Genomic DNA, 23,964 nt, shown 5'->3' with positions numbered 1-23,964 from the left:
AAGGGGAGGACAAAGGGGAATACACTAAATTTAGGAGAGAAGTTAATAAAAATATCAGGAAGACAAATAGAAATATAAACTCAGAGTGTGTCAAAATGTGTCAACAAACACATAAATAACAAAAGAAAAATTAAAGTAGGCATTGGAAGATTAGCAAGATAAACTGATGACAAGAAAAAGGCAGAAAATAGAAGCTTCTTTTTACCAAAGATGATGAGCTTAAAAATATTAATATTAAAAAGAAAATAATGGGATAGAAACAAAGAAAATAATTGGCACACTAGGAAAACTAATAAAGAATAACCCCATGTACTTGTGGTATGTATCCATATGCATTCAGGGAAACGGGGCAGGAGATCACAGAGACACCAGTTTAAGTATACAAGGGGACTGTGTCAGAGGCCTGATTACTATAAACCAATGAGTTTAGAATCACTTGTAGTAAAGTTACTGGAATTTGAAATAAAGATAATGTTGTACCACATCAAGGGACAGAAATTAAAATAAAAAATAGTCAACATAGATTAAAAAGATATGAAACAAGCTTAACATAAGAAACTGAGCAGCAGCTCCAAGCCTGGTCCATCAGTCATAAAAAACATGGCCACCTCAACTTTCATACTGTATCCCCATATTCATTGATTCCTTAAGTGTCCAAACTTCTTTTGATCTGAGCCTTGAATATAATTAACACAAACATCCACAAGACTATGGGGTAGAGTTTTCCAAAGATTCATAACTATCTGAGCAAATAAATGTCCTTTCAAATCGGTCCAAAATGGCTACCCCTTAATTCTAGATTCTACAGCCTGGGAATAGCATCTGAACAATTTTCTGCCCATTCACAAAGCCTGTCAATATCTCTGTAAGCCATTTATACCTTCCTTACAACTTGCCTTCCCTCCCACCTTTGCACCATCTGCAAATTTGGCCACAGTGCAATGTTCCTTCCTTCAAATCATTAATATATATTGTGAAGCGTTGCAGTCCCAGCACTGATCCCTGTGATACTCCATTGGTTACTGCCTCCTAACCTAAGTAAGGTTCACTTTTTGCTATTCCTGCTTCCTGTTGGTTAGCCTATCCTCCATTCATGCCAGAATATTACCTCCAAAACCATGAGCTCCTATCTTGTGCCTTCTGTGTGGCACCTTAGCAAATGCCTTTGAAAATCCAAATATACAACATTGAATGGTTCTCCTCTATCTACTCTGGCTGATACCACCTTAAAGAACTCTAGTAAATTTGTCAGACATGATTTTCCCTTCATGAAAACATGCCAACTCTGCTTGATTGGGCTATGACTTTCCAAATGCACTGCTATTCCCTCCATAATAATCAATTCTAATATTTTTTCAATAACTGAAGTTAGGCTAAACTGTCTGTAGTTTCCTGCATTTTGCACAGAAAATTTCACCTTTTTCTGCTTTTCAAATTGCAGTGCCTCCATATTAACCTTTTGTGATTTGTGCACAAGGATACTCAAATTTGCTATTCTTCCTAACAAAGTGGATAATTTTCTCAAATTATACTCTATTGTCTGTCTACCTTCTTGATATTCAATTAATCTGTCTATATCCCTGTCCAACCTCTTCGTACCCTCCTCACACTTACTTTTCCAGCTAGTTTTGATTCATCAGAAAACTTGGATTCATTACTCCCAGTTTCCTCATCTTGTTCAGTAGCATGTCCAGTAAATAGCTGAGACCCAGGTATTAATCCTTACGGTAACCCACTTGAAAATGACCCATTTATTCCTCCTGTTTGCATTCTATTAACTAATCCTCTGTCAGAGTTAATATATCCTAATCCCATGAATTATTATTTTATGTTATAAGCTCTCATGCAACACCTTATTGAATGTCATTTGAAAATCCAAATATACTACATCAGCTGCTTTCTCTTATCTACACTGCTAGTTATATCTTCAAAAAGCACTAATGCTTTTTTGTCAAACATGATTTCCCTTTCATAACAATTACTGACTCTGCCTAAGTATATTTTGATGTTCTAGGTACCCTGTTAACATGTTCCAAATGATGGTTTAACTGATCAAATTCTTGAAGAAGTGATGGAAACAATAGATAAGGATAATTTAGAAGATGTTATATTCTTGACTTTTAAACGACCCTTTGACAAGATCTACGCACTAGATTCGTGACAAAGATTACTGCATGTGGAGTTGGGGCAAATAGCTAAATAGGTAGCAAAATGGCCAAAAGTAATAGAAAGCAGAATGAATAGGAAATGGCCAGTTAATCAAATAGGAGTAAAGTAAGTTTGGTGCTCTACAAAGATTAGTGCTTGGATCACTGTTATTTATAATTTATATTAATGATTTGAATTTGGGAATAAGTAACACAAAACAAAATTTGCAGATGATACCCAACTCGGCTAAAACTGAGGAAAAATAGATGACACACATGAAGATTAAAACACAGACTAATTAGACTGAGTGTTCTTTATTTATGCTGTATATTCAATATAATTCTATGCCACTTCTCCAAATGGAGAGAGGAAAATCAAAAATCTGCTCGTGAACTTTTTTTAAGCTATATATATCAGCATCGGTGAATTTCTCAAAGTGTCAAACCTGATGTTCTCTAAGTTGAGAAAATGGCATGATTTCAGAAGGCAAGAATGAGAAAGAAAACAATTTTTCTCATGCTACTTATCTTCCATTCTGTTCTGTCCTGAAGATTGATTTCCTGTTAGGATACAATTCCACACTCCTATCCATTAGTTATCTGCAAAACTTGATAGTAATCGCTGATGTTATTATAGGTCAATCCAATCCTGTCTACACTTACCACTGACCACTCGAGAGGTGAAATTTTCCACCCCAGAGTAAGTGTGGTGACAAGTGGGAAAGTTGGCATGGCTCTTCTTGGCTGGTTGGGCAGGTTATTGCACCAGATCATCTGTTCATCACTTGTCATCTATACAGGACTGAGCAGCTTGCCTGACTTCATGGAAGAGTAGGCTGGGATTTGTTTGCCCCAGCATTACCTCATAGACTCAAAGTTGTACTTTGGTTTCACATAGGATTAAAATGGCACCCACACATAAATTCACTCACTCTCTGCAGCCCAGGATTTGTAATGAGTGATGGTCTGCAGAAGAGACAAGTAGTCTACAACAAAATTTAGAGACAAATGCCTGGAGAACTTCTCCAAGCAGTCGAGGACCAGTGGGAGGCTCACTAGCTTAGTATTGAGAGCTAGAGGCCCATCACCATCAACACCCAGGCTTGGCATGAGGAACCTAGGGAAGTCACTGCCTGTGGACCTCAGAAGAGGAGCCCTCCCCTCCAGTGCCAGCAAAGGATGAATAATCTCATCCTCTCCATCAGGGTAAGTCAACCTTCTCCTCACTCTCAACTCACACCATCATAAGGCTATCAGGTATTCGTAGGGTTACAGTCCACAGGAATCTCATACATAACCAGCACAAGAGACATCATTACAGATTTTCTCACACATACTCTTGCATTTTCATCCTGCACAGATCACATCTTCAGCCCTTACGTCGATCCACTCAGCAAACACAGCAGGAAGGCATGCTTATCATCTGCTTTGGCATCTGTCCTGCTTACAGTCTGTCCATCTGATTTTACACAGGTCAAGATGGCCCACAAAAGATAGGAGCGATCCCAGACTGGAGGTGAGTTGCTGAGCTCAGACCATGCTGACCACCTTCAATGAGGAGGCAGCAGATCTGGCCAATGAGGACAGATGTGGAGATGCCGGTGTTGGACTGGGGTAAACACAGTAAGAAGTCTCACAACACCAGGTTAAAGTCCAACAAGTTTATTTAATAGTAAACCCACAAGCTTTCGGGGTTTGCCTTACCTGACGAAGGGGCAAACCCTGAAAGCTTGTGGGTTTACTATCAAATACACTTGTTGGATTTTAACCTGGTGTTGTGAGACTTCTTACAATGAGGACAGAGACAGTTCCTGCGCTGGAGGCAAGTTCACTGTCTCCCCATAAACCAACAAATGACATGTACTAGTCTGCACCCAGCAACCGAAATTGAGTGCTCTTTAATGTAGGCCAACCACTAATTATCTCTTTTATTACAACCAGCAGCAAGAAAAAGCAGAGGGAGACTGCCAGAAACCCATCAGCTCTAGTCCCCAGAACACCTTGAATGATGATGCTGAGAGCCCATTAGACGCAGAGCTGTCACTGTGTTCACTCTTCACCCTGTGTAGTGACACACACCTCAGCAACACTTAGTTCTAGGGCACCGATTCAGCTCCTTAGTAAGTGGAGGCAGTGACAGCCAAGTCATCAACACACTGAGGACTGGCCAGGCTCCTGCTGAGTCTTAGTCCAGTGACAATCCTCTGGAATTGGCCCTCAGAGAGATTTCAGAGCTACAAAGACAAATGGTTATAGCAGGCAGGGTTTTCAGAGGCCATAGGCAGATGAAAATGGAGGAGTCTATTCATGTTCTGTCTCATAAGGTGGCAACTTGTGAGCACATCAGGCTCACCATTGGAAGAGTGGTGTCCGTCATGGAGAATCCAGTAGGTTCTGCTGGATATACCCTCAGATCTGCACACCATAGGTATCGCCATAATGGGATTGATCAGTGGCTAGACAAGAGGGAGATGGGACACCTTGATCTCCTTCCAGGAAACCCATCTCCTCAAGGAATTATGCAGGGGCCCTTGGGTATCCTCAGGAAGTAGGAACATCTGCCAAATACCTCAGGGCAATCCACCCAGGACTCTCCCAGATTGTCCAGCCACTCAAAATCTCTTCTGCCTGTATACCAGCAACTCCAGCTGCCTAGGCTGAGGAAGGTGCACTGCCCCACAGCAGGAGACCCAAAACAGGCCTCAGGCCTCCAGAAGAAACCCCTAACAGTGCACAGCAGTCAGCAGACTGCTTCCACCTCAGCTGCAGATGTCGAGGATGCATTTAGGCTTAGCATTGGGTTTGAAAAATTCAAAAGTGCTGAGAGTACAGTGGTGATAAAGGTGTTCGTTCACTGTATATACTCTGTACATCTCTCAATATTTTTTGCTTATCTGAAAATCTCATCTCATGAAGAGTTCTACTATCTGATGCAATACTCCAAAGTCATCCAAATTTAATTGATGCTCCCACTCTTCACTTGCCTCCCAATCTGTTCCTCAGTTTATGTTGTTTTGCCCAATCTCAGTTCAGTAAATCACTTTTAAATCACTGCTTGGTCTACTCTCTATTTCTCCTGCCCTAGGCCTGAAGTGTCACTTTGCCATAAAATGGTGAAATTCTGTCCAAGGTTTCAGTTGCCTTCTCTCATTTGTACACATGTTCTCTTTTCCTCCTCTGTTTTAGTTCTTATTTAAATGGTTTGAATTTCTTTTTGATCCAGTTCTGATGAAGGATTACACATAAAAAGTTACATTGTTTTTGTCTCTACAAGTGTCAGTTGAGTTGCTGTGTCTTTCCAGCACTTTCTGCTTTTGCTGATACATCTTGCTGTATATTCTCAGCTTTAAAAATGAAACATACAGTTATATGTAAAATTCAGTCACATAATTCAGTGGCTCTGCTGGTTACTCAATGTGGCTTAAACACATCTCATTATATAAAACAGGGTATCCTCTAACTTAGTGACAAATGCAGGGGGAGATTTGCTGAAAGGTGAATTAAAGCTATGAGTGTAGTTATTCTTCCATGTACTTTAACAGAATTAAATGTTTGTATTATCCTAATCTCAGTAAAGCTAGATAAATATACATACATGTAATTTTAAGAGGACAATACTGAAAGTTGATACAGACACAGTGTAACATACTCTATCAATAATAGATCATAGATCATAGAACCCTACAGTGCAGAAAGGGGCTCTTTGGCCTATTGAGTCTGCACCAAACCCAATCCCACCCAGGCACTACCCCCATATCCCTACATATTATACCCGCTAATCCCCTCTAACCTACGCATCCCTGGTCACTAAGGGGCAATTTCTTAGCATGGCCAATCAACCTAACCCACACATCTTTGGACTGTGGGAGGAAACCAGAATACCTGGAGGAAACCCACACAGACACAAGGAGAACGTGCAAACTCCACACAAACAGTGGCCCGAGCCTGGAATCGAACCCAGGTCCCTGGAGCTGTGAAGCAACAGTGTTAACCACTGTGCTGCCGTGCTGCCCCAAATAATTTGTTAACATTTCCATTATTAAGTATTTAATTGTTTCCTTTGTTAGCTGGTCCACATTTCTGTTTCTTCCATCTTATTTGACGTGGGTAAACCAAAACAATTAAAATTTTAAAAGTTAAAAAGTACCAATTACCACGGTTAATTTTTGAAATACCTCTCTGGTTCTGGCAGTATTCATTGTTGACTGTGAAAGTGCATTAGCTTTATACATTCCAGGTGATCGGCTGGGAATTTCAACCCGGTCATCTGTCAATGGAATAACAGTCATAAGAAAAACCTCTCACATTCATTGAATTTGTCAATGCACAGAATTTTACACACAATTGACTACTTCTTATAGAGCAGTACAAAAAAACAAGCCTTGAAGTTTGAATGAAATGGGCACACTTGTTTTCTTTGGAGCAAAGGAGTCTGGGGAGGTGGGGAAACGTGGTTGAGGTGTATAAAATTATGAAGGGCATAGATAGAGCAAACAGGAAGTCATTTTTCCTCTTGGTGGAGGAACAATGACTAGGGAGCATAGATCTAAGCTAGGAGGCAGAAGATTTAGACAGGATGTGAGGAAGGATTTTTTTCACCCAAAGGGTGAGGGGAGGCTGGAACTCACTGCCTGAAAGGGTGGAAGAATACTCTCCGATTGTCTGGATGCGTACGACTCCAACCACACTCAAAAGATTCTACATAATTCAGGAACAAGTCGTCCACTTGCTAGGCATCCTCATCAGCACTTTGAACCTTCATTGTCTCCACTACAGTGGCAGCAGTGGGCACCACATACAAAGTGCATTGCAGCAACTCACCAGGACTTTTTAAAAAGCATATTCCCAAATCAACGACTTCTATTATGTAGAAGGACAAGGACAGCAAATGCACGAATACACCACCACCTGCACATTCTCCTCCAAAATCACGCAACATCCTTACTTGAAATGATATTGCTGTTTCTTCACTGTCACTGGGTAAAAATTCTGCAACACCCTTCTGAACAGCACTGTGGGTGTACCCACACCGCATGGACTGTGAGCAAGAAGATGGTTCACTACCATCTTCCCAAGAGCAGTTAGGTATGAACAGCAAATGCTGGACTTGCCATCGGTGTTCACAAAAAATCAGTGGGAGAGTAGCGGTGATCGACACAGGGAAAGCTCGGTAGGATTTGACTGGGAGCAGGGATAGCAATTGAGAGTGTAGGGGCTGTAATACTTAAGATGGGTTTGGGAATGAGGTGGAAGAGTGGTCTACACGATTGAACATGGGATTGGAAGAAACAGTCCTCTTCAGGTCTGTGTATTTCAAACAGTTAATTTTGTGGTTGCACATTCAGCAAACCTTTAAGGACTGCTTGGTAATTTGCTTATACACTTGGTATTCCTGAATGCTGCTGGCATCAGAGCAACCTAATAACATAAAGGTGACTTCAGGTTTTCAGTAAGCCCATTATTTAAGTATACATGGGCCCTATTACCCAGCATGGCTCTGGACACATTGTTTTGCTTGCATCAATCAATATAGCAGGCAGCACATTTTTTTGTATGCAAAGAGTATGTGCTTTCTGCCATGTTGGAAGCTTAGGTGCTCATTTCGGCACCAAAAAAAGGGATATGATGCCTTCCAATTTCTAGAATGTAAGTATACAATCTCCAACGATTCAAATCGTATATTAGGGTAAGATACCAGCATTCTTCAGTAAATTTGGGTGTTGCTGTAATTTTTGTTTCGCCATGTCCATTGAACCTTTTTTCTACTTTCACAATGGCCTACGTCCTCTATTTACCTTGCAGTGGTGAATTGGTTGTATTTTTGGATGTACGGTAGTGCCCTGGAATTTTATGAAGCCGTGTCACTAAAAATATTCTGAAAAATGAAAGCACAGTTGTTTAGTACCTGTTTATCAGATATAATAAAAACTTAATATTTAGCAAGTCTTACAGCACCTTTATCTAAATAAGCATTACAGTATCCTGCCCCCACAATCACTTGATGTACTGTATAGTGTTTTCTTTATTGGAAACATTTCAGCAGGATGGCCATTTAGATATCACATCCCGTATACGGTGTGAACAATATTAGAAGAAATAAAATGTCCAGTCCTGCAATACATGGTGTAAAAATGGTTTCTGGCACCTAACATTTGAAGGGTTAAGGTAACACCTGAAGGAGAGAATTTCCAGAGCTTTATGTTGCATTACTCTATTAATCAAACCCTCAAAATGAGTTCTAACAAGTAAAAGGGAGAGTGACTATGTGGATATGGAGTGATAGGAAACAGAAACAAGTGGTGAATAATTGTTTATCAAACTGGAGGATGATATTTAGTGAAATACTCTGGGTATTGATGTCAGGAACCAGCTTCTCTTAATGGATCACGGATGTCCAGGATTCAGCACAACTTCAAATCTGTGAATGACACAGAAGTATTAGGACAAGACTTGGAAAATATTGAGAGCTGTGAGGAAGATAGTTATAAACTTCAAGATGACAAACTGGTGGTATGAGCAGATGACAGTGAGCACAGCAAAGTGTGAAGTAATGCATTTTGGTTTAAAGAACAAGGTGGGAAATGTAAAATTGAGCATACAATTTGAAAAGGATGCAGGAACAGAGGGACGCAGGAGTATAAGTGCACAAATCATTGAAGGTGGCAGGGCAGGTTGTGGAAGTGATTAATAAGGCATATTGGACCTGGGCTTTATAAAGGAATGAGAGAGCAAACGCAAAGAAGTTAAGATGAACCTCTATAAAACATTAGTTCAAACATAACTCGCTAAGCTTTAGGAAGGATGTAAAAACATTGGATTGAATAAGAAAACATTTATGAGATTGATTCCAGGGCTGGGGACTTCAGTTACAAGGATATATTGGAGAAGCTGGGGTTATTCTCTTTACAGAAGAGAAGGTTGAGAAGAAATATGGTAGAGATGTTCAGAATCATGAGAGTTCTGGACAGAGACAATAGGGAAAAACTGTTCCAATTGCCACTCTCTTCATCTCGCTGCTTTATATGCACACTTTTTCCCTTTACCCATATTTCAAAATAACATGGATTGGTCTCTATCCTCTTGTCCCCCATGTCGGTACTCTTCTCCTTCAGTTTACACATGGAGTCACATCTATCCTGGTTGCCACCCCTCACTCACCTCCATTCCCAGGCCATAATTGGTTATCTTTCATGCCTTTCCTTCTTCATTTTCCTCTTGCGCTTTTCACATTAACTGGAGCCACATTTTAACCTCCAATCTTTCCCTCAGTGAGTGCTGATACACTTCATCCTTCTATTCCCACCTCCTTAATTTTTCCAAGCAGTTTTCATTCCTTATCCTCAATTCCCACTAATAAACTTCATTTCTTCAGGTTTCCTCTCAGTGTTGCTCCCTTCTCCTTCTTTTGGGTTCTCCATCAATGAAATGCTATTGTGGGGAATAATGTTCATGATGGTCTTTTTGAATCTCAGAAAACTGTCAAGGAAATTCTTACCCATGGCAGTATTTTAGCCAGTGTAGTAATTCTGAGGTGGGAAAATTTAAAGTTTATTTATTAGTGTCACAAGTAGGCTTACATTAACACTGCAATGAAACATGATAATTTTGGTTAGGCTGATACCGGAGTTGAGGGGGTTGAGCTATGAGGAGAGGCTGAATAAACTAGGCTTGTACTCGTTAGAGTTTAGAAGAATGAGGGGAGATCTCATTGAGACGTATAAGATGATGAATGGGATGGATAGGATAGAGGTGGAGAGACTCTTCCCGCTCAAAAAAGACAGTAGGACTAGGGGGCACAGCCTCAAGATAAAGGGGGGGCGGTTTAGAACGGAGTTGAGGAGGAACTTCTTCACTCAAAGGGTGGTGAATATCTGGAATTCTCTGCCCGTTGAAGTGGTGGAGGCTGCCTCGCTAAATATTTTTAAGAAGCGGGTTGATGGGTTTTTGATAAGAGAGGGGATTAAGGGTTATGGGGAGAGGGCGGGAAAGTGGAACTGAGCCACGACAGATCAGCCATGATCTTATTGAATGGCGGGGCAGGCTCGAAGGGCCAGATGGCCTACTCCTGCTCCTATTTCTTATGTTCTTATGGTTAGAGGGGAAAATGATTTGTTAGAAGGGCCATCAATTGAAGCCGTATGCATTGAGTTTAGGAACAAAAAACGGGCAGTGATATGACTGGGGATTTCTCTAGTGTGCTCCCAAAGAGATGAAAAAACAAATATGTAGGCAAATCTCTGAGATGCGCAAAAACAATAGGGCAGCAACAGAAGCAGATTTTAACTGCCCCGATACTAACTGGGGAAATTTAAGTGTGATAGAAGTGGATGGAACAAAATTCTTAAAGGGTATTCAGGAGAACTTTTTGGGCCTGAATGTAACAAGTCCAACAAGGAAGGGTGCAGTTCTAGACTTTGTTTTAGGTAATGAAGCTGGGCAGGTGGAAGGAGTGGCAGTGAGGCAGCCTTTTGGTTGTAGAGATCATAATTCAGTTAATTTTAACATCATTATGGAAAAGGACAAAGATAGAAGAAGAGTTAAAATTCAAAATCAGGATAAGGCCAATCTTACTAAGATGAGAATTGATTTAATAAAAGTGGACTGGAAACAACGGCCAGAAACATCAGGTGGAATTTTATGGCCTCATTGAGCCCATTTTGCGGTGGGAAAAAGTTGTAAAATTGGGCATGATGTGATGATCAGGAATGGTGCCCGTTTTCACATCCATTCCCATTTTACCACCCAAAAAAAAATCAGCATTATCGGAAACCCTCCCAAAATGGGTGAAATGTCAATTTACATTATTTTGCATTCATCAAATGTAAATTAGTGAGTGTCACTCCCAATTGTCCCAGCTCATTTGCCTTAACCACATTATTTGCTGCAGATGGAAACATCTCCTCTATAAAAGTCGACTTCAGGTACTGGCACAGTGAAGGTGAGCGAGGAAGTAGGCCTCTGTTTTCAAACTGCTCCATGCCAATCAGGGGGGATTATTTCAGGGCAACTATGTTGTGTTTTGGGTTGGGGAGGTGGATGCTGTAGGAGGGGTGCTGTTGTTGCTCACCTTGGGATCTCGGAGACCTCGGAGTCTCAGCATGGCCTGAGCACTGACCTTAGGTCTTACTGCTGACTCTAGGACCTAATGCTGGCAACAGCAAACACTGTTGCTGGTGGAGTATGGGCTGGAAACTCTCTTAAGTGGCAGTGCTGCAGCCTCAGGACTTATCAAGCAGCACTGTCTGTGGCCACTACTACATGGGTTCTAAGTGCATGTTTGTGAATGGGGGTGGGGCTGTGTTGCCAATCTGGGGTGCTGTGGGGGGGAATGTGTGTAGACTGTGTTGCTGGGAGTGCTGTGGGGGGGATATGGGGAGTGTGTGTTGCTGGAGGGTCTGTGGGGGGCATGTGGGGAGTGTGTGTTGCTGGGGGGTCTATGCAAAATGTGTGTTGGGGGCCTATAGGGAGTGTGTGTTGCTAGGCTGGGGTCGAGCAGAGTTCTTTAACATCTCCATCTGTCTCTCCTCTTCACCAAATCTCTCCTCCCCCCATCCTCCTTTCAGATTGACGAGATGGCTTTTGCAGTGCAACCGATTGATCTTGCTGTTCTTTTGATTGCTGCTGGACCTGAGGAGAAGGAGCAGAGGATGAATTGCAGGTGGAGGTGGCCCAGGCCCAGGCAGAAGGAGAGGGAATTGCTTTACCACCTGAGGCAGGACGTGGCCATAATTCGCCCTGAGTTTGGGGGGAGGATGGGAGAGAAGAGGGAACGGAGACCCTTGCAGTTCTGCACACAAGTGTCCTTTAAGCAACTGTTGAGCATCACATGCCACTGACATCTCCGTCTCTGAAAGAAGACATTGCAACACCCATGCCAGTTGTTACAGGACTTGGCTTCTCAGGGTATTCGGGAATGAGGGAACCCACTCTTCATGGCAGTGAAAGTGACAGCCACCTTAAACGTTTGCGTCACAGGGTCCTTCCAGTCCAAGAGTGGAGACGTTTGTGGGATTTCCCATATGGAGTGAAATAACATGCAGATGGACATGCAATGAAGCTTCCAGCTGAGGAGCAGGATGAAGTTGAATAGAAGAGGCAAGATCAGAAAACGAGAGAATGGAGAGTCAAAAAAACCATGGCACCAAGTTTAAGCATTCCTTTGCTTGAAGTGCCTTCAAAATAAATGATAATATAAAACCACATAATAGTAAGACTTTAAAGTGCCTAAATATTCTATCTAATTAGTGCTCTCCTTCACTCACACCATCTTAGTGCTGCTACAACTTTGTAACTTTATGTGGCCTACCATTATGTCTCAGTGTCTCCACAGGATGTACATCAGAGGTGGAGGTCACCAGCTGCCTATTGTGCCTGTGGCCTGTGATGCCCTTAACCATTGTCCTCTGGAGGACCTGGACCTTGAGGGCCCTGAACAGCTTCCAAGTGTCACAGACATTTCCATGCCACCCTCTTAGATGCCCCATGTCAGGAAGGGGGGAGTCAGAAGGTGTAGCCATAGTCAGAGTCTCCTAGGTGGAAGGCCCTGACACAGGCTCAAGTCCTTCCTCATCCCTCGGGGTTCCTGTGAGCCCCTGGGCCTGCTCATGAGACGGCAATGCTTCTGCAGTGAGCTCCAGAAGCTCTGGCATCACCTGGTCCTGCCATCCTGAAGGACTACCTATGTTCTTGTCATGGTGGTCGAGCCCTTAGTGATGGCCCTCTGAGTTGGAGGGCACCTGTCAATGGCAGCAGCAAGTGCCCTCAGACTGGACTATCAGCCCATCAGCCATGACCCTATGTGACTGGGCAAACATTTGCAAGTGCTGCAGCAATTGCCTGCTGTGTCTCAGTCTGTCCCACTGGGTCTCCTGCAAGCTCTTGAGCCTCTCAGCCATGGGCTGCAGAATCTCGAAAAGCCTGCTCAGATCCTCAGCTTTGGCCCTCTGGGACTCCACCATGGCCTGCTGTATGGCCATCACTTGGACCCTGCCAGTCATGATGAGGATTTCCAGCCCCAGGCTTTCCACCATGAACACCACCCTTACAGTATTGGCCTGGGAACCAAGCAAGACAGACAATAGCTGGTCTGCATGAAAGCTTTGGAACCTCCAAACAGCCTCGCTTGTTGGTCCAGTGTTACCATCAGGCCCTCATGCATTCCCTGGCTCTGTTGCTGATCACAGAGGTCCAGCATATAGCCTGGAGTCAATATGTCCTTGCCACCAGCAGGCCTCGCATGCTAGAGGCCTCAGATGTTCTTCCTCCAACAGATGTGTTATGCACACCAGAGAGTGACCCAGCTGCCTCACGACTAACTCGATCCACTGATGTGAGAGTCTCTGGGATGGCAAGTTGCAAGGTGGATGCTGACGCAAAACTGGTGCCGGCCTCGGAGGCCCCTTCGTTGGCTTCCTCCAAGGAGTCATCAGAGGTGTCAGGGGCAGGATGGGTGGGAGCAGCAGTGGGGACCACGATGCCAGATGGCCCCAGTGCATTGGATTCTCCTTCTTGCAACACAGGACACAAGGCTAAGTGCAAGGGCGGCAGAGGAATGTGGGCTGCATGCAAATTACTTGAGATTTCTCCAACAAGTAGAGGATTGGCATGTGCTCACTATTGTGCTCCAGCCTGACCATGCTGTCGCTAATGGCCCGCATCCCCTCTTCTCCCACAAACTCCAGTGCCTGCTCCTCAAAGTGGGTGTGGACCCAATCTCAGTAACACCAACCCCTGACTTCGCCCTCTTCCAGCGCTTATGGGCATTCTTCTACTGTAGGGACAGAAGGAGCCATGCAAAATCTGATGGCACGAATCCTGGAGAATATCTGGGGGGGTGGCCCTGAGAGGGTAGGGTTCTGAGACTCGTGTGTGTGTGTGTGTGTGTGTGTGTGTGTGTGGGGTGAAGGGAAAGGTGCTCGGCGGGGGGAGCTGGATGTCATTTAAGGGAAGATGCTGGATGAGGTTAAACACTCACCCTTGCTACGCGGAGTGGGTCATTCAGTTTCCTGCGGCACTACTTTTCAGTCTTCTTGGCCAGTGTTCTGGCACTCATGCATGCTACCACCACCTCCCAGGCTGCGTTTCCATCACTTACCCTGGAATGGCTTCCTGCTGGGGGGGAAAAGAGGGGTCCACCTTTCCTCCACTGCCTCCCGCAACCTGGCCAGATCAGCATCAGAAAATCTGGGCAGTGTCTTCCTTAAGGCCATTTCATCCTGCGCTGCCTGCCTGTCGTCCCTTTTGGGTTTTTGAGGAACTTTCCCTTGTTAGGGCAGATCAGTTGCATGCCTGTTAGAGCATTCCAGCGAGTTTAATGGAATTTGCCTTGTTACCATGCAGAGGAAATTAAGTCAGCATTTGCATGTGGTGCTGATGGAGGGGGGCAGTGGGGGGGTTGTGTGTGTGTGTGTGTGTGTGTGTGTCTGGTGGTGATGGAAGGAGAGAGAGAGAGAAAGTCAATGTGCCTCTGTGATTCTGTGATGATTGGGGGCAGGGGAGAGAGGGGGGTCGTCACTTAGCAATTGGGGTCAGTGGGCTGATAAGGTGGCCACATGCAAGGGGGTCCCAGCAGTGGAGAGAGTGGGGCATGGGTAAGGTGATCAGTAATGTTGGGGGGGGGGGTTATGGGGAGGCTGTATCTGGCCCGGGGGGAGTTCTAGAAGGACAGCAGCTTTTTTAGGGCTTTATCTGTGCACGTGCGGTTTATGGCTTTAATCTGCGTTGCTGGCTGGTTTACAAGCTGGCAAGTTAAGCCCACCCACTGCCTCCAGTGGCCAGAAACAGTCTAGTCCATATTTTCAATGCGTGAAGTGCGTAAGATTGAGAATGAAAACTCACCTAAAAACCGATCTCTCCCATCTTCATGCTAGCTGGACACTTGGAAAAAATCTCCTAAAATTCCACCCATGCCCTGATTTAAAATCTGCCTGGATATGCACCTGAGGCATCATAACCTGCAGGGTTATGGACCAAATGCTGGAAAATAGGACTGGGATGGCTGGCTCATTTTATTGGCCACTGCAGACACTATGAGCCAAATAACCTCCTCCAGTGCCATAAACTTTATATTTCTGTGATTCTATTCATTCTCTGCATGTTGGCTTCATGGACAAGGCAATTGTCAGGCCTAGTCCATTCTGACCTCAAAAAATGTGTATATAAGTGCATGCATTGCATATGTCGGCCAAGAATGCTCGATGTGAGGGGTTGAAATTCCTCGGTTCCAGTTTTCTGGCAAAGCAATGCTAACGAATTCAGTTCCTAACCCCAATTTCACATCTGGAAGCAGAGAAAAGTGATTTCAATTACATGTTTGTGGCAGATGACCACATCTCTAAGTTCAATGCAAACCAGGTTGAGGGTGCAGCTGAATAAAGGCACTGACAACCTGCTCTTTGGCAACTGGTGTCGCAGTGAAATCAAGAAAGTTTTAAATGACTTATTTTTAAGATGGCTAATATTACAAATGGAAGTCCAATTAGAGGTCCAGGCCAATGCCCAGATGGAGTCTCTTCCCAGGCTTAAGTACTGGTAGTTCATGCACTCAGTGCGTGATTAAAGTTCCAAGCCCAGTTAGTTTTCTTTCTCACACTGTTTACTTTCTTGTGGTTGTTTGTGGTGACATTGGGTTTGAATTTTCTGTGTCAGATGGAAACTGTATTTTCAATCTCCTACCCATTATTAACGCTGATGCTGAGAAACCATTCTATCGTGGTGAGGATTGGTCAATCAAAAATCTAGGTAAGTTTCATTGCTTTTAACAACTCCTTAATGATTTGTACCTGACTCTGGGCCTCTCCATTTACTTGAGGACAGTTAGGTAAACTGGTTAAATGAACAAAGCCATATTCATTTGTGAATTTTTGGAATTGCTCAGTTGCAAATTGCATCCCACTGACAGACTGACAATGTGTGGATGCCATGCGTTAAATAAGTTCTCTTGAATGACTGCTTCTGCCATGGTACAACGCAATCAGTTTACTTCAATCCACCATGAATAATAATCAATAATGATAAAGATTTTCCCGTTAATGTTAAGTAAGTCCATTCTGTGGCACTCCCACAGTCTGGATAGAAAAGAAGGTAATGGTGCTGCTTTTTGTTTTAGGTTGTTTACAGCACATGTGATATAGTTAGAAATCGTTTTCTCCTGTAACCTCTTCTCCTTGGAAGGACAAGGGCAGCAGATGCATGTAACACCACCATCTGCAGGCTCTTTTCCAAGCTGTACACCATCCTGACTAGGAACTATATTGCCATTCCTTCACTGTAGCTGGGTCAAAATCCTGGAACTTGCTTCCTAAAAGCACTGTGACTGCAGTGGTTAAAGAAAACAGCTTCTTACCACCTTCTCAAGGATAATTAGAGTGGGCAATAAATGCTGGCTTAGCTTGTGACACCCACATCCCATAAATGAATCAATGAAAAATAAATAAAAGTTTCAATTATTCAGGTTCTTTAAAGTATCAATAGCAAAAACTACAAACTCTTATAACCACTTAATCCTGTGTAAACATTGTGAAATTGACAGGAGAAATCAAAAAACTTGAGTTGTCAATCAAGCAATGTTTTTCCTGGGCTACTGGAGTTTCAACCAGAGTAATGACTATCTGAACTCTCAGCTAAATGTTTTTATAATCTTCTAAGTGAAATTGCCTTCTTTTAACACAATAGAATGTTATGAATGAATTACTTTCTCAAAGTTACTTAACATATCCAACTGTCAGTAATATGGTTCAATGGGCAGGATTTGCCACTGGTGGGATCTTCTGGTCCTGCCAATGGTGGCCCTTGGTCACAAGTTCCTCAGTGGTGGAGGGTGCGAACAATGGGAAATCCCATTGATAGTGGCAGGACACTAAAAGATCCCACAACGAGCTAATGGCAGGCTGCCTCTGCCACCATAAAACACACCATGGAGAGTGCAGGAAATCCTGTCCACTGATTCTGTACAGTACTTATGGGTGATTGGGCATGGAAGCACCATAGCTTGGCATTGGTGGTATGAGGACCATAGGAGGCATAGTTTGGTAGTGGAGATATGAGAAGCCTTAAGGGCTGGGTGGAAGGATAAAGCTTGACATAGGATGAATAAAAGGCCATTCAGCCTTTGAGCCATTCAAAAAGCTCATGGCTGATCCTTGATCTCAAAGCCATTTTTTGCTTTCTCTCCATACCACTTGATGCCATTAAAATCTAAAAAAAAGTCTCTTTCTTGGACACATTCTGTGACTTGGCCTCCACAGCCTTCTGTGGCAGAGAATTCCAAAGGCTCACTATCCTTCGAGTGAAGGAGCCATTCCTCATCTCAGTCCTAAATGGTCTACCTGTATCCAGAGACTCTGTCTCCTAGTTCTAGATTCCCCAACAAGTAAAAACATCCACCCTGCATCTGTCCAGCCCATACAGAATTTTATATGTTTCAATCAGATCGCCTCTCATCCTTCTAAACTCTAGTAAGTGAAGGCCCAGTCAAACCAATCTCTCCTCATAGGGCAGTCTCGCCCAGTGAACCTCTGCTGCACTCCCTCTATGGCAAGTGTATCCTTTCTTGAGTAGGGAGACCAAAACTGCATGCAATATTCCAGGTGAGATCTCACCAAGGCCCTATAGAACTGCAGAAAGACATCTCTACTTCAAACTCAACTTCTCTTGCAATGAAGGCCAACACACCATTTGCTTTCCTAATTGCTTGTTGCACCTGCCGTTCCACTTTCAGTGACTGGTGTACAACGATACCCAGACCCCTTTGTCCATCCACATTTCCCAATATATCACCATTTAAATGATACTGTTCCTTTCTGTTTTTCACACCACAGTATATAACTTCACATTTAGTTGTATTGTACCACGTCTGATATGTATTTGCCCACTCACTCAACTTATCTAAATCACTTTGAAGCCTCTTGGCATAAGAGGCCAAAGGAGGTGGATGGAAGGGCAAGTCTCAGCACTGGAGGAGAGCTTTCTTAAGTTATCTGTAATACTTGATCAGTAAAATAAGTATTATATTTTAACCATCTGGATTATACAAATGCAGAAGATTTCTGTTACCACAAATAATAATTTTATTTCCAGAATCCTTTACAAATCAATGCCACAAACATTCTAACTATTGTTTAAAAACTGCACATTAAATAATGCCTTACTCTGGTGGATGGGGTCTGTGCAGTCTGGTTGGAGATTTTGGTCGGACCCGGTTCTGTGTTGGTTCATCCAGCTGTTTTTTTCGATGTTCTGCTGAATAAGTGGTAACACTTCTTAATTGATTCTCATATTCCACAGTCCAGGCGATGCTGGCTTTCTGTCTGATTTTTTCAAACTCCTCAGGGTCTAAAGATCTGAAAGGAATTTGAAAGTGTGCAGTTTCCACTTGAATAGAGCCTTTCTTCAGATGGTGTATTGGAGGGCGAAAAGAAACAGACAATGGCGAACTTTTTGCCATCCTAATAATTACTGAACAAACCAGTGCTTCATAAGAGTACAGTTTATTTTTAGATATTTTGTGGCACCCCTGCCTTCACAGTGAACTGGAACAGAGCTGGTTATCACAACATAGCACTGAGTTGCTAATAGCTTTGTTGACATCTTTTGCTAAGCAACAAGGTTGGTGGAGCACCCACAATCTCAGTGACTCATACTGTTACAAATACTGGCAAATAGCAACAACAACTCATGTTTTAACATCCCGAGGTGCTTCACAGAAACATAAAGCTAAAATGACACCAAGCCACATAAGGAAATACTGGGTCAGAAGCAAAAATGTTCAGCAAGAACATAAAAATGGCATGACAGAAAATGAAAAAGATCTGTAGAAAATTATTCTTCAGGAATCACTCTTCACAAAGGGATGGAGATCAGGCTACCTTTATACTAAAATTTGGTTAAACCACATCTGAGGTACAACATTCAGTTATAGGCAGTGTAACTCAGGAAGGATATGTTGGCCTTGGAGGGGAATGCAATATAGTACAGATTCATCAAAATTATACTGGGGTTAGCATGATTAAATAATAATAGCTTATATGAACTATATTTGTATTCCTTGAGTATAGAATATCCATTTGATCTAATTGAGGCACTTGAGATAATATGATAGGGTAGACAGAAGGACATGTTCCCTCTGGAGTGTTGAGAACAGGAAGCTTAACCTTACAACTAGAGCTTAGTCGTTCAGGTTGATGTCAGAAATCACTTTTTCACACAAAAGATCATAGAAATCTGAAGCTCCCCCTAGCAATGAGGTTGGGTCAATTAGAAATATCAGAACTGAGACTGATATTTATTACATAAGAGTGTTAGACTGTTTTAAGATTATTTAAATGGTCAATCTATCCCTGCACTTTTTGCTTAGGTAAGGGTTTATAGCAATAGTGGAGTAAAGTGGAAATCTGAAATTTATCCCTATGAACGAACAACACACAGTTTGGAAATGCAAGGGCACAGGTTGACAAACAAGTAAGGTCGAGAAATTGGCTCTTAAGAAATTAGTTGCCAAGATATCATTTACTATTGTTTAAGATTGGCTAATGCACTTACTCCATTCAAAACAAAGCTTACATAGAACAGAGGCAAAGGCTGAAAAAATGATAAATAGGGTAAAATAAATAACAATTAAATAAACAACTTAAGTATTACGTAAGCACATACCATGGTTATATTATAGTGTTAAAATAGAAGCTGTTCACCTACGAGGAGATCATAAGTCAAACAGCCATGTGGATGATTTGGATACTAGAGTGGGTCATTTAGAAGGATGGGCTATGTGGTTTTCTTGGGGGGGTCAGGGCATTCTCAATCTGAAAACCTCATTACATTATTCAGAAAGAATCACTTTGTAATTTAATATATTCTGTGAACCAAATTGTAGTTTGCATGTCATCTTATAATTGAGTAAAACTGTAGAAATATTATAAGAAATGTATTGTTAGTCAATGTAATAAAGATTATTATAACAAATACTGAATCATTGCTGCTAGACTGATAATACTTAATTGCAATGAAATTTTGCGTAGGCTCGTCAGTCTAGATGTATGATTTTCACATAGGGTATTTCAGTTGGTAAGCATGCGAGAGGTCCCAGGTTCAAATCCCAGACAAACCCTTCGATTGTCTCCTTCATGGGTGGCACAGCGGTTAGCACTGCTGCCTCACAGCGCCAGGAACCCCAGTTCAATTCTGGCCTCGGATCAATGTCTATGTGGAGTTTGCATGTTCTCCCCGTGTCTACGTGGGTTTTCTCCAGGTGCTCCGGTTTTCTCCCACAGTCCAACGATATACAGGTTAGGTTGATTGGCCATGGTAAATTGACCCTAGTGCTAGGGGATTAGCAGGGTAAATCCATGGGGTTACGGGAATAGGGGCTGAGTGGGATTGTGGTTGGTGCAGACTTGATGGGCCAAATGGCCTCCTTCTGCACTGTAAGTATTCTATGAAACTACCAAGAAAGTCTGCCTATGCAGGCATTCCTGGATGGGAACCAAAATAAAGATTTGGTGAGATGTTAATTGATTGATGGATTTCTGACAAAAGATAAGTACTGATGTAATAATCTCTGAAAATGGAGATTTTGCTTGTAACTAAATTAAAGACAGTAGTCAATTTAGAGCGCAGATTGAGCAACATGGAACAGTTAGAAGAGGTGGTTAAATTAAACAGGGAGCAGTCAAAACCAAAACCTGAAGATTTAATTAGACCAAAACACCCAAACAAATAGATGATTGCTTAATTGGGTTTTTAACTTTCTGATGCAAAACTATAGATTATCTTCACCCAAAGGTGCAACAAACCCTTTTAACATATAAAAACACAAATATCAGGCCGGAGAATTAAACACATGCTTTCACATTCCCCTCCAGGTTATGTCTGGAGATTTCTGGCCTACAAATGTTTAACAGAGCTATAATCAGTTTAAACCTTTCTAGTCTTGACTTTGGTAGCTTTTGTTTGTGAGTCTGACTTAAATATAGTGTCTGTAATGTTTTTTACTGTCAGTGCCACCCACTTCTGTTCACAGAGCTAACATAGTTCAGCCCTCTGTAGTTATTCATTTGATGATTGGAAATATTTTAATCAATGCCTTTTCTGCAGGGATACTGTTTTTAAGTTTAATTATTTTTTCTATTCATGTACGCACGTGTATTATTCTTGAGATACTTTGAGTCATGTTTTAGTTTTTGAACTGATTTAAATTAAGTCTCCTTGACACTCAGAACCTGGGAATATCACAAAAATTATTGGGAATTTCTGAGTTCATGACTCATCCCAGGAATTAAAATATTGAATGATGCATGCAAGTGTGAAAATTTTTGTTGATTTATGTTGTTTATAATTCCAGATCATGCACTCAGGGGTGACGAATGTTTTCTAATTTACAAGTTAAGATAAAGACGCTACTGTGGATTTATTTTGACTGGAACTTCCCTGTGCAATTCTAAAAGGAGAGGCAGATTGTTTCAAAATAGAGGCAAAATAAAAGCTTAAGCGTTGAAGTTGCCTAGTACAGATGCATGATGCCAGTCAATTCAAACTATCCAATACATTTTGGGTTAATTTGATTTCTGAAAAACACTTTTTCTTCTGTCATATTCAGTATTTTTACATTGTTTTAATTATTTCTTCAGGAGCCTTTCCAAGTCAATGATACTAGGTATTTGTAAGCACTTATAAATTTGATTTTTTTTATCTGTTATGTATTGTTTTCTTCATAAAGTATTGGTCTAAATCAAATTAGAATTATGGAGGTTATTTATTTGACCATATTTTTAATTCAGTCACAGGATGTGGGTGTGGCTGGCTAGGTCCACATTTATTGACCTTGAAAAGTGCTGGTGAGCTGTTTTCTTGAACTGCTGCAGGCCACTCAACATGCTGTTAGGGAGGGAGTTCCAGAGAAGGAACGATGATAAAGTTAGATATAAACATATGAATTAGAGCAGGAGTAAACCATTCAGCCCAATGCTCCACCATGGCAAACCTAAATGTGGCGTCAGTCCCAGTTTCATGTTTACCCTCTGTAACCTTGGATTCCCTTGTCAATCTTGAATCTAACTATTCACCACTCTCTGGGGAAGAGAATTCCACAGACTAATAGCCAAAGACAATATTCCTCCTCATTCCCATCTTAAATGGGGCACCCCTTATTTTTAAATTGTGTTCCCTAGTTCTAGTCTCTCTCAAGGAGAAACATCCTCTGAGGATCCACCCTATCAAGTTCCGTCATGATCTTTTCGGCTAAATTCTTCAATCTTGTCTGCAATTGGGATTCTCTGGTCCCGCTGCAGTGAACAGAGATCTGGCTGAGCACCAAATTCTCAATTCTCGGTGGCGGCAGCGATGGGGTGAACAAGATCACAGAAATCCATCCTATATGTTTAACTCTTTTACTCCAGGAATCTTAAAGTAAGGAAACCAAAACTGTACACTGCTCCAGATATGGTCGTACCAACACCCCGTACAATTGTAACAAAACTTCTCTAATGTTATATTCCATTCCCTGTGCAATAAATGACAACATTCCATTTACCTTCCTAATTCCTTGCTGCACCTGCTTACTAACCTTTCCTAATTCATCTACCAGATCCTTCTGTATTGCAGAGTTCAGTGAGTACCTCATTCCAATCCTTCTTCTACCTACGAATTTTGTCTACATCTCGTGGAGTCGACAATAAAGGGGTGCAAATTTAGGGAATTATATGTGCACCAGATTAAGGGAGATCCAATTCAGGGACAATTTATTGGTGAGTATGGTGAGCCATAAAATTTGCTGGATGGCCGATCGGAATCTATTAATTCCCAGGAACGTCCTGAGGCTCTTGATCCTCAACTAGAATATTCTTTTGTATCCCTCCATCTCTAGTCTGCTCACGTGCCTATCTAGGTAAGACTTAAACAACCCTCGTGTGTCTGCCTCCACCACCCTACTTGGCAGTGCATTCCAGGCCCCCACAACCCTCTGTGAGAAAAACCTCCCTCTAACATCTGAATTATACTTCGCCCCTCTCACCTTGAGCCCGTGACCCCTCCACATTTTCGCATCCAACTTGGGAAAAAGCTTCCCACTGTTCATTCTTATACCCTTCATAATCTTATACACCTCTATTAGGTCTATTAGGAGAGCCGGTGGATGTGGTGTTTCTTGATTTTCAGAAGGCGTTTGACAAGGTGCCTCACAAGAGGTTATTACAGAAGGTCAGGGGGCATGGAGTTGGGGGTAGGGTGTTAGCGTGGATAGAGGATTGGCTGTCAAATAGGAGGCAGAGAGTGGGGGTCAATGGGTGCTATTCGGATTGGCGGTTGGTGACTAGTGGAGTGCGCCCCAGGGGTCGGTGCTGGGGCCTCAGCTATTTACCATTTATATAGATGATCTGAAGGAGGGAACCGAGTGTATGGTGTCGAAATTTGCTGATGACACCAAGATTGGTGGAGGGTGTGGAGAGTCTGCAGAAGGATCTAGATAGGCTGGGCGAATGGGCCAGGAACTGGCAAATGGAATTTAATGTTGGCAAATGTGAGGTTGTCCACTTTGGTAGGAATAATGGTAGGAAGGACTATTATTTATGTGGCGAAAAACTGCAGCAGGTGACGGTGCAGAGGGACCTTGGGGTCCTTGTGCATGAGTCGCAAAAACCCAGCCTGCAGGTGCAGCAGGTGGTCAGGAAGGCAAATGGGATGCTGGCCTTCATAGCGAGGGGAATTGAATATAAAAGTAGGGAGGTCTTGCTGCAGCTGTATAGGGCACTGGTGAGGCCGCAGCTGGAGTATTGTGTGCAGTTTTGGTCGCCGCACTTACGCAAGGATATTTTGGCCTTGGAGGGAG

The 23,964-nt window shown here is 42.5% G+C and overlaps 1 protein-coding gene across 1 annotated transcript in view; it reads right to left on the bottom strand.

The window, feature by feature from the left end:
- Positions 1-20,547, bottom strand: part of LOC145350333 (uncharacterized) — a 56,889-nt gene extending 36,342 nt beyond the window's left edge. Inside the window, exons 1-3 of the mRNA XM_080199559.1 lie at positions 18,296-20,547; positions 7,943-8,022; positions 6,323-6,414 (exon numbers count right to left, since the gene is read on the bottom strand). Coding sequence (XP_080055685.1) covers positions 6,323-6,414; positions 7,943-8,022; positions 18,296-18,591 — 468 coding nt within the window. The 5' untranslated portion in view covers positions 18,592-20,547. The remainder of the gene's footprint in view (positions 1-6,322; positions 6,415-7,942; positions 8,023-18,295) is intronic.
- Between the last annotated feature and the right edge of the window lie 3,417 nt (positions 20,548-23,964).

Source organism: Carcharhinus amblyrhynchos, chromosome 1 (genome assembly GCF_965287045.1).
Source record: "Carcharhinus amblyrhynchos chromosome 1, sCarAmb.v2.hapA, whole genome shotgun sequence".
NCBI classification, from domain to species: Eukaryota; Metazoa; Chordata; class Chondrichthyes; order Carcharhiniformes; family Carcharhinidae; genus Carcharhinus; species Carcharhinus amblyrhynchos.
This window is presented reverse-complemented; position numbering and strand designations above follow the sequence as displayed.